Source organism: Lygodium microphyllum, chromosome 1 (genome assembly GCF_053477565.2).
Source record: "Lygodium microphyllum isolate KBCC chromosome 1, Lygodium_microphyllum_v1.1.10, whole genome shotgun sequence".
NCBI classification, from domain to species: domain Eukaryota; kingdom Viridiplantae; phylum Streptophyta; class Polypodiopsida; order Schizaeales; family Lygodiaceae; genus Lygodium; species Lygodium microphyllum.
Window position 1 is genome coordinate 30,636,183 of NC_141135.1, and position 11,896 is coordinate 30,648,078.

Below are 11,896 nucleotides of genomic sequence, written 5' to 3' on the forward strand. Positions count from 1 at the left end.
AGTCACTAGAGGTGGTGAAAAGGGGACTCTATATTATCTCTACTGCAAAGGCACTTCCTGGAAAGTTTATTGCAATTATTAAAGTACAGTCACACATGGAGTTATGCCACAAGTGTCTTGGACATATGAGCCAAAAGGGTTGCAGGCACTCTCATCACTTGGAAGAGTTGATGTGAAAAACTCAAAGCTCGACTTTCGTAATAATTGTGTTCTTGGTAAACATGTAAAGAGCCATACTCTCATGGAGCCTCTAGGAAGGCATATATCTTGGATTTAGTCCATTCTGATGTTTACACCATGCCAATAAAAAGTCATGGTGGTTTCCGTTATTTTGTGTCTTTTATTAATGACCATTCTAGGAAGCTATGGGTCTACTTGCTTAAGTAGATCAGTGAGGCATTGGATGCCTTTAAAAGGTTTTATGCATTGGTTAATACTCAAAAAGTCTTAAAGTTAAAATGCATAAGAGCAGATAATGTGGAAGAGTATGTAATTCAATAAGTTTTGTGATGACAATGGGATTAAACAAGAGCTTACAGCTCCTTACAATCCATCATCTAATGGTGTGGCTAAGCGAATGAATCACACGTTATGTGAGAAGATTCGGTGCATGCTGTCCACAGCTAATCTCTCGCAATCGTTTTGGGGAGAGGCACTTAAAACCGCGGTGCATATTTGCAACCGATCTCCACATCGTGCACTTGAAACTGGCATCCGTGAAGAGATTTGGTCTAGCAAACCTGCTTCATATGACCACCTAAGAGTCTTTGGCAGCGAACGCTATGTACATGTACATGTTGATAGTAGAACCAAACTTGACATGAAATCTCATAGAGACATCTTCATGGGTTATGGAGATGAAGGTGAAATGGGCTATCGAGTTTGGGTTCCAAGTATGAAAAAGGTGCTACGCAACCGGGATGAGGTATTCAATGAGTCAAAGCTGCTGAAAAATGTCACATCTAGTGACTCAGACAACAAGAAAGTTAAATTTCAGCATGATCAGTTACTTGAGCAGCCATCAGCCACTGAAAATTCAGCTCCTTTTGATACTGATTGAGCCAGATGAAAATGGGCAGCAAGGGGATGCTGAACATCATCTTGAGCACCAAAATCAGCATACTGAAAATGAATTACAGCAGCCTGAAATTGTATTACAGCAGCCTGAGCATGCAGTCCAATAGCCAAACAATGAGGTCATTGACATTTCCTTGGATGTGGATCCATTACCTGATAACACAAATCATTGGGTAAGAAGGTCTACACATGTCAGAATACCTATACAAAGATTTGATCCTTCTTTGGACTGCATTTTGCTCACAGATGAAGGTGAGCCTCTTACGTATAAAGAGGCGCTATCATATGAGTTTAAAAAAAATTGGGAGCTAGCTATGCAAGGAGAAATGAAGTCATTGTATCAAAATGATACTTGGGATTTGGTTACATTGCCCAAGGATAGGAAAGCCATTCCTAACAAATGGGTCTATAAAATCAAATGTGTGGATGGCAACCCAAATACAAAGCCAGACTTGTGGCTAAGGGCTATACACAAAAGGAGGGCATTGATTTTCAGGAAGTGTTTTCTCCTATTGTCAAAATGACCACTCTTCGAGTGTTATTTGCCATTGTAGCATCTATGGATCTTGAACTTGATCAAATGGATGTTAGAACTCCATTTCTACATGGTAATCTGGAAGAATAGTTGTACATGAAACAGCCCGAAGGCTTTGTTATACATGGAAAGGAGCATTTGGTATGTAAGCTTAAGAGAAGCTTATATGGTTTGAAACAGGCTCTAGACAATGGTATTAAAAATTTGATGCCTTCATGCTCTCACATGGATTTAAAAGGAATAGTGGCTAATGATGAAAGCCTTATTATACTTGTGCTTTATGTGGATGATATGCTTATTGCTAGTAAGCATAAAAGACAGATTAATGCATTGAAAAGACAGCTGAATTCAGCCTTTTCCATGAAGGATTTGGGTGCAACTGAACATATTTTGGGCATGCGTGTAACATGAGATAGAGAGCAACAGCTCTTATTTCTCTCACAAGAAAAGTACATCAGCAAAGTACTTGATCATTTTTCTATGGCTGATGCTAAGCCTCTTGGTGTACCTTTTCCACCTTATCTTAAGCTTAGCAAAGCAGATTGCCCAAAAGATGACAAGGCAGCCAGTACTATGAAGGGTGTTCCTTATGCTTCAGCTTGTGGTTCACTCATGTATGCTATGGTTGCCACTAGACCTGACATTGCTTACGCAGTGGGAGTTGTAAGCAAGTTTATGTCAAATCCTGGAAAAGCACATTGGGAGGCAGAGAAATGTATCTTAAGGGCACACAGAAAATGTATTTGCTATGGCAAAGGTACGTTAGATCTACAAGGGTATTGTGATGCAGACATGGCAGGTGACTTGGATACTCGCAAGTCTACTAGCAGGTACATCTTTACTTTGACTGGTGGGACGTTTTCTTGGTGCTCTAGATTACAAAAAATAGTAGCACTCTCTACCATTGAGGCTGAATATATTTCAGCCACTAAAGCTTCAAAAGAAGCAGTTTGGCTTGGTCGTTTAGTCAAGGATTTTAGTCTACCCACCAAAACACCTGTACTTGGATGTGATAGCCCGAGCGCTGTATGCTTGGCTACAAATGCCATGTTTCATGCATATACCAAACATATTGATGTTCGGAATCATTTTATCAGACAGGTTCTAGATGATGGTCTAGTCACAACCTTGCAAATGTTCTCACTAAAAGTCTTGCAAAGGCTCCACATGAACATTGCATCTGACTTGTGAGAATTGGTTAAAGGTTCGCTTCGGACCTTTAAGTGGAAGGTTGTTGGGTGTAAAGGCCCTTTACGCACTCTCCCGTGTATATATTACTTTACACATGTGAACTCACCCTAGTGGGTGTAAGTATACCATACCCTAAGTATAAATACATTCTTTTATTCTTTGTGTGTACCACACTGGTACACACCTATTGGTCGACTCTCACTCTCTGACTCTATCTCACTATTCAACACTGTTCAGTTCTGGGTCATTGAGCTCCTCGATTAATGTGCCTGCTCTCAACTCTCTTTCTCTATCTGCTTCCGTTTCAACTCTACAAGGCATTGAAAAATGTCACGCCTTTTGAGACTTGGAACAGATGGAAACCTTCAGTTGGCCACTCTCGTACTTTTGGGTGTCTTGCATATGCTCATATTCCCAAAGTACTAAGAAAGAAATTGGACAACAAGGCTGTCAAATGCATTTTTGTAGGGTATAACAATGAGAGCAAATGATACAAATTGTACGATCTCGTTTCAAAGAAAGTCTTTATCAGTAGGGATGTGATTTTTGATGAAAAATCAAAATTATCCCTTACTGGTTTTGATACATATCAGGGTGCAAATGATGTGTTTGAAGGGCTGCTACCCATTTCTTTTGGTGGTACAATTGGAGTTTCAATAAATGAACAAAATGTTCAGCCAGTTACTCCATTGAGCAATGCAGAAATTCAGCCTATGGCTGATCTGAATATCCAACAAGATGCTGAATTTGAGGTTCACCAGGAGCTTGTACATAATCAAGAAGCTAGGCAAATGCCTAGATGGTACTTGTAGACTATGAAAGATAGTCATTTGGATGCTCCTATTGCTGATCGTACTAGAAGACAAACACATCTGCATGATCGTGCTAACACAATGGAGTTTGTTATGGTAGCACGCACACTTGATGATGAGGAGCCTGATTATTTTGAGGATGCACAACAAAGTGTGCATTGGATGGCAGCAATGCAAGCTGAATTTGATTCTATCATAAAGAATCAAACATGGGATTTAGTGAATTTTCCTGTTGGATAAAAAGCTAATAGCACAAAATGGGTTTATAAGCTGAAAAGAAAAGCAGATGGATCCATTGATAAGTGTAAAGCTAAGCTTGTGGCAAAAAGCTACGCACAAAAGCAGAGCATTGATCATGAGAAGACATTTGCTCCTACATTCTGTATGACTACCATTCGGTGTATGGTTGCTTTGGCTGCCCATTATGGTTGGATTGTGCACCAGCTTAATATTAAAACTGCATTTTTACATGAGGAACTTTAGGAAGAAGTGTATGTACAGCAGCCCATTGGTTTTCCAGTTGAAGGATCCGAACACTTGGTATGCAAGCTGAAAAAGGCACGAGCTGAAAAAGGCTTTGTATGGTTTGAAGGAAGCTCCACGAGCTTAATATGCAAAAATTAATGCCTTTTTACTCAGCCAAGGGTTCATTAACAGCCCATCAAAGTCTACTCTTTACGTATGCAAAGAGGGAGGATCTTCTAGTCATTTGTCTTTATGTAGATGAACTCCTGCTCATAGAGATACATGCTGATCAGATTTCAACATTGAAGAAAAATTTACAACAAACTTTTGAAATGTTAGATTTGGGGCCCTTGCATTACTACTAGGGCATTCAGTTTATCCATGATGCTAGAGGCATTGGATTGTCATAGTCCAAATATATTGGTAAACTCCTTGAGAGATTTGGCTTCCAAAATTGCAAGCTAGTTAGCACACCACTGGAGACTGGACTCAAGCTATCTTTGCATGATGACAGTGATCTGTTTAACATTCATACATATGCTCCAACAATTGGATGTCTCATTTATTTATACAACACAAGGCTAAATATTCAGTTTGCATTTTCAGCCCCAAGCAAATATATGTACAACCCACGCATGTCACATTGGCAAGCTGTGAAGCGTGTCTTTCATTACTTGCAGGGTACTAGGACTCTTGGATTGCTTTATGCCAAGGGGAGACTACAGCAATTACATGCTTACAGTGATTCAGATTGGGCTAGTGATTTTGATTCACATCATTCTACGAGTGGAAACTGTTTCTTTCTTGGCTCATCTTGCATCGCTTGGCTTAGCCACTGTTGCCACATCGTCTTGTGAAGCTGAATACAAGGCAGCTTTCACTACCACAATTAAATATGGCTGAGACATTTGTCAGCTCATCTTGATGCATCTGTTATGGAGCCTACTCCTTTGTTTGATGACAATCAAAGTACACTTGCAATGGCACAAAACCCAGTGTTTCATGCACGCACGAAACACATAGAGATCAACTCTCACTTTGTCAGAGAGAGGCTACATGCAAGAGATATCAGCCTTGTCTATTGTCTTTCCACCAACAATGTGGCAGACATCTTCACCAAAGCTCTTCCTCGCAACAAATTTGAAGCATTTCGCAATGCTTTAAATTTGATCTCCTTTGGTGGATGATCCTTGTATGCTGATCACTTTTCACTCCAGGGGGATTTATTAGGTTTGACTCACGCCTACGCTCACAAAGGAGTGTCGATGATCCACAGTAGAACACTTGGGCACTTTTTACTCTTCTTACGAGAGGTTTTTTCCCCCAGTTACATTATTTTCTATCTTGCGTGTTTATGTTACACAGTTCGGTCACTTACCATACTTGACACCTTTTGGGTGTGAACACACCTCAACAACCCTAAGGTCTGAGGGTTGTACTTTTATACTCACTTACACTTTGGAATTGCATTGGGTGTCGTGCTGTGTCTTCTCTCACACTCACTCTACTATCAACTGTGTACTCTCAGCTGAGTGCTTCCATCTCCATTCTCACAAAGTGTATAACTGAAGTGCAGCTGCTAATGATGAAAATGCAAGGTTGGATGATGGCTGGTGTAGAAGACTGAAAATGCAGCAGTTACTGGTGTGGACTGGCTGGAAACATGTTACAATTGCAGCAAATCAGGTTGCTTGGCTGAGTATGAGGTCGCAACAGTAATAGGACAGGCCACCCACTGTCTAAAGCTGATGTGGATGCTGAAAACCAGGTAAAGGCAGTTGCAAGAGGGTGAGAACGCCTTTGACAATAGTAGAGTGCTTGCAGTTGACAAAGAGATGATGCACGCAGTGTGGGGAACAAAGATGATGAGTGGTATGCACATTGAGTCCCTTTTATAGAACATGTTGAACCAGAAGTAGTCTTGTGTCTTATTGAAAAAGTAAAAATGCCTTTTTGGGGCTACTTTAATGAGCCGAAAAATGTCGAAGGAAATAGGACAAACTGGAAGCTAGTTGTAGTAACTCGACAACATTCCCACTCAAATTAACAATGGGTGCTATGCATGGGGCAGATTTCCCAAGATTTAACTATTTCTTATGATCTATCTATTGGGTTGTAAATACTTGGACGGTGACATAGATAAGTGAGACTTCAACTATGAAGTCCATTTGCCAAGCATGGCTAGTGAGCTTAAGATGACGATCGCTGGCTATGTCATAGAGCAAACTTTGTCAGTAAGCAATCTTCAACTTTTGAAATATAGTCTGGTAGAAATGGAACTAGACTTAAGTTTATGGTAACATCTTGGAACTAGACTTAAAGTTTACAATGACAGCCTATTTCAGTGGCAAACCATACATCTTTTTTCTTTTTTTGCTATTAAACTCACACACCTAAATGCCCACCGGGGGGCACATCCCCTCTGACTATTAGCCATGTAAGGCATCTCTTGTGGACACCAATGATAATCCGTGAGTCAAGGGAACAACAAAGCTTGATTGTAAAACCGGGATCCTCCTCCTCAAGCCACCCACCAAGGAGGAGGGCTCACCCAAGTGTTCAAGGGACTGAAGTCTCGGCCACACAAACACCCATGTGGACATAGGTGTCCCTACCCATGATGCACCTCTTGGGGCTTGAACCCACAACCTCTAGGTTATGAAGCACAACCTTTACCACTAGGTCATCACTTTGGGGATGACACATCTAATATTAATTGCTTAAGAAAGAAATAATTCAATTCCTAGCTTCACATAGGTTGCCTTTGTAAAAATAAAATGAGTCTTTTTTTAAAATCGGTCCACTAGGACTCAGACTGCATCATGGCCATGGCTAATATAGGGACCTTTACTACAAAAAGCCATGAATATAGATACAATTTTAAGGGAGATAAGAGCCCAAGCTATTTGTGCCATTCAGGTACAAGCACTTGAGCACATATTCTTCTAGAAGGGATTTTTGTTAGCCTACCTTATTTTGTCAATCTGTCATCTCTCCCAAAGTAGTGAAGTGCTAAATTTTTAATTTGTCATATATTTGAAGAATCTATTGCTTCCTATTAAACTATTGTAATCAATGTATTTTAGGGTTCCACCACCCTTCTATAAAAAGGAAGATTGGTTTCACAATCTGCAGTCAACTTTTTGTTATGTAGGAAACATTGTTGATTGCATTCATTGTCACAATCTTATAAGTTCCCAACAACAATGTGGATCTACCTAACAATACCAAAAGACTCTAATGCGATGAGAATTAACAAACAATCAACATAGCCTCTTAGATGGATTTCCCTGTGAATATTCATGTCCATCCTATAGCCCATATAAGTTGTTTGAAAAAATCCTTGGGGTAAGATGAACCAATTATCCTAATCAAGGAAGTCCCATACCTGAGGGTATGTGATTCATAACATACTGCTCCGACCTAAATCGATGCTAGACCGAAGGATTAAGCAACCCCATCAGACCATTTATCCCAGATATTTCGTTTAATGGAAGAACTCTTGAGAGGCAAAGACAACATGGGAATCGGTTTGCTTATTCAAGAGTAAATCGCTTGCTATCATCATTTGGAGTCCTATAAGAAAGACTCAAGGGCTTAATTCTGCCACATCTTGTGTGATCACCACACTTGGACTCTAGACCCTAGGCGGCTCCAGCACACTTAGATGGTGTTAGTGTCAAAAGTGGATGCAGTGATGGAAGCATAGGAGACTACTGCAATAGCCTGCGCACCACAAGAGAGAAGAGAAAAACACAAGAACACTACAAAGAGAGAACTTAGAGATATGCCCAGAAATGGAATCCATATACCAAACACGAGACAATCACATACAATAGTGGGTCACTAGCTACATGGGTACTGGCACCAACTCCCTCTCTCCAACAAGACCCTACACTAAAATCTGCAAGTGATGAATGAATGACTATGGAGGAGGCAGCCTGAATATAAAGGCAAAAAATATGCCAATAATGTGATCAGGTCAGCCAGCAATAAATGCCCAAATGATCACCATAATGACAAATTTAAAAATACATAAATAACACTAAAATGCCAGACCCACTACTGCACATGCCCAAACTCACACAAGCTGACTAGACTGGTAACAATGGGCTGATAGTCAGTCCTTGCAATGGGAGCTTGGCACAAAATGTATTTGTCCTAGTTTCAAGAGTGAGCCAATTTAGCTCTTCTCTATGTCCTAGTCCTAAAGGCTTTTAAGAAAAACCAATAGATTATGTAGAATGCTACATCGTCTCACTAAAACGTCGCTATGTACTTAGAAACTAGCTTGAAAGTTAGCTTCCATACTTTGCCAATTTGGCTAAAAAGAAGGTTATCTCCCTTAAGAAGCTCTTAAGTATACTACAGATATGTGTTCGTGTTTTTTTTTTCTATGCTTGTATGGTTTATGCCATGTTATTTTTGCACACTAGGGATCTTTTGGGGTGTTTCGCTCATTATGAGAGAGCTCAAAAAAGGCAAAATGTGCCGGAGTGCCAAAGTCGATTGGGGATCCAATGAACTAATCAAACAAGCCTTCTAGAGTTGCAAAAGGCACCACTTGAGGGGGTTGTCCATATATCACATTACAAACCAGTCTTCACCAATAGTTGCACGCACCTCAAGGTTGAGGTTGAGTGGGGTGAAGTGCAAGATCATAACCCCCTCCTAGCCCAAGGGCAGCCTCTTGGTGAGCGAAGTGCCTTAGCATTTGGTAAACTGTACGGTATAGGTTTCTTCTGTGAAAAGCCTGCGAATTAGGCTGATTGATACTACATTTGTTAGTGTTCAAGGAAGTGTGTTTGTCCTTCTTGGGACTTGTTGAGGAAATCAGGACCCCTCTTTAAGTAGAAGAGAGGGAATAACTTTTTTTCAGGATTGGTCGTACAGCCATGTGTACTGCTGGAGCTGACACTAAACTCACAGAAGTAGGCAAGGTCATTATTTGTGGCATAAAATTGGAGTGCTTCACAGGCAGCTTGGTGAAAAACAGTGTGAAATTGTGAGTTAGTCATCATTCAGCTTTGGTGGGCCAGTAACGGCATACTCAACAAGTAAGGATCAATAATAAATATTCTGCCATTTTATGGCTGGCTAATTACAATTGTCATAAGGGATCACCGTCTGCAAGTCAATTACCAAATTGGTTCATCCTTCCTCTCTCAGCCAACTAGCTAGAGCATTACTTTTCCTCCCTGCATACATAGCACTTGCTTTCTATCTAGAACTTCTCACACTTTTTGAAAATACTGTGGGGTTTCTCACTATGCTTCAAGTGTCAACCCCAACTGCCTTTATACAGGTAGAATTGTGAAAGGATTGGAAAGCATTCTTGATGTCTGGCAGGTAGACATCTGTGGCTGTGAGAAGCATTCACTGGAGTTCAGCTTTGCAGCAGCCATTGGCAGCAGTACCTTCTTGGAAAGCCTACATATATATTATGGAGTTATATGTGATTGTCAGAATGTTCATGAAGAAGTCCAGCTATTTGATGAGACTAGATAGTCCCTGCAAGTGGGGTCACACCATAACTGATACTGCCTTGCACAATTTCAACCTTTCCTGCACTAGCATCTCAAGCTAAAAGTCCTTATGGACAGGTTATTCATCTCTCCAATAATAGCTCCTAGCCCTTACAGACCTCATTTTGGTTTTCAGGCGTGATAAGATTTGGGCCATGCAGAAGTTAAGAGAGTGCTCTGATCCTCATAAAGATGACCATATATCTCTACTTCAAAGTGCCTTTCCTTGCACACATGACATTTTTTATTAACGAACAGAACTATTCTTGTTTGACTGAGATTTTGAGTTCTCTATAATATGTAACTGCTTAATTGACCATGGCACAAAACCTCCCACGTTCTTTTTCATTTAAAGAAGAAAGGAGGGGGTTGAGGAGAATAAGCAGATCAATTTAAATTCAAGGGTCTGACATGGCAAAAATTACCTCATAGATTGGCTCCTTGACAGGAATCGATACAGACTCAGCTAACACAGTTGGATCAAAACTTGAATTATGACGAGACTGACCTACAGCATCTGGCCTCTCTGACTCAGCTGCTTTCTCACCTTCAAATGCAAGTCCCCAAGAGAGAGAATTTGGAGCATGTGAGTAATAAGCACAATGTGAGCGATGTGCTAGCCAGATAATGCAAGGCAAAAGTGCATCAGTCCTACCTGCAAATGACTGGGGGCCACAATTTGTGCTCTCCTGCAATATAAATTCCTTTACAAAGGACTTGTCATATACTCCACTGTCTGATCCACCTTCATCGCTTCCATTCAACTTCTCACCACGGTTTGCAAGCTCCAAATTACGTGAGGAGCTTAAAATCTCTGTGCCATGTGCAGAGCTGGGCATGATAGGACTTGATGATGTTGCATTAGGATCAAATACATTGCTCTCTTGAACAGCATCATGGTCAGACGCCTGCAGTGTGAGGCCATTTTCGATTCTTCTTCTCCTTCTCCTTATTCTCTGTGTGTTGCCAGATATCACAGCTGCATCAAGCACTCCCAACAAAGAAGTGGCCGCTGTAAAGTCACCACATCCATCCTTATCACCGTCACAGAAATCCGAGAGTCGGAGAGCGAGGCAAGCAATTTGCAGGTGATGGTAGCCATGCCGCTCGAAATGATCGATAAGGAGGCGAGCTCTGCTGTCGAGGGAGTCATGGGAAAAGGACAAACGTTTGCACGTGCGGGCACATAAAAAGGGAGCAGGAAACGGAGCACTGGGAGGGGGGGAAGGCCGTAAGGAAGAAGAGGAGAGGAACGCTCTCTCGGCAGCCATTGAAGCTTCGTCAAGGGGAAGCGATAGCCATAATGGAGAGCGAGAAGGCCATAATGGAGATTACAGTCTCCTTTCCACCTCCTCCTCCTTCGCAGCTACAGAGGTAGCTCAGTGTTAGCTACCGAGCGAGGAATCTTGTGAATCTCTCTCTCTCAGAGAGTGGTTATGCGATTACTGGCTCCTTTAGTCTTTCCACTTGTCACCATACAAAAGGTCTACAAAAAGTGGTTTCATTAAGTCAAGCCAGTCTCAGGATCTCAACCAATCAAAAAAGAAAAAGAAGAGGCTAGGATTCGGTTCGGTTCTCATTGAAAAACCAAGGTTATCAATTCTCAATATTGAAAACAAAAACGTTTAAAACTTGAAAATGAAGGTTTAAAACATTTCAATTTATAAAATTTTGGTAACAAAAGCATCTTGAATCATTGGAACATCTCTCCATTTCAAGGTTGTTATATTTGTTACCCAAAAATAGCTTTCATCAAGGCCATTACAATGCGAACAATTTAGATTTTGATAGATTTAGGACACGCTTTAGGCATGTTACATACTAGCGTGGACAGGTTTGAAGAAAAAAAGGTGTCCATCAACCACGTGTCACAATGACATAGGTTGTGTGTTTTGCGAACATTGGACTTTTGAGGGAGAATTCTCCCCCATTCCGAAATCCATCCACACCCAAGGTGCTAAACGACAACACATTTTTAAGTACCAATACTTTGAGTCTAATAGGAATGGAACCCCCACCAATCTACATGCATTGAAAAACTTAAACCACTAGGCAATGCTTTACTTATTGGTATACATTTGGGCACCATTTAATGTCTAAACATATCATCAAATTATTTTGAGGTTGAGCTGGAGTCGTCGCCCACTGTGTAACTACTCTTAGGCTTACAAGCCCTCTAGAGATTAGAAACCTCCCTTAGCCACACTCAAAATTGTACATAGTGTAGATGTTGATTCCAGTCACTCACCAACGTAACCAACCACTTGTATTTATAGTGAATTTTGCCCACA

The 11,896-nt window shown here is 40.9% G+C and overlaps 1 protein-coding gene across 1 annotated transcript in view; it reads right to left on the reverse strand.

Moving 5' to 3' along the window:
• The window catches only part of MGT10 (magnesium (Mg) transporter 10), an 89,480-nt gene extending 78,434 nt beyond the window's left edge, over nt 1–11,046 (reverse strand). Inside the window, exons 1-2 of the mRNA XM_087675199.1 lie at nt 10,261–11,046; nt 10,031–10,152 (exon numbers count right to left, since the gene is read on the reverse strand). Coding sequence (XP_087531325.1) covers nt 10,031–10,152; nt 10,261–10,876 — 738 coding nt within the window. The 5' untranslated portion in view covers nt 10,877–11,046. The remainder of the gene's footprint in view (nt 1–10,030; nt 10,153–10,260) is intronic.
• Nucleotides 11,047–11,896: the final 850 nt, after the last annotated feature.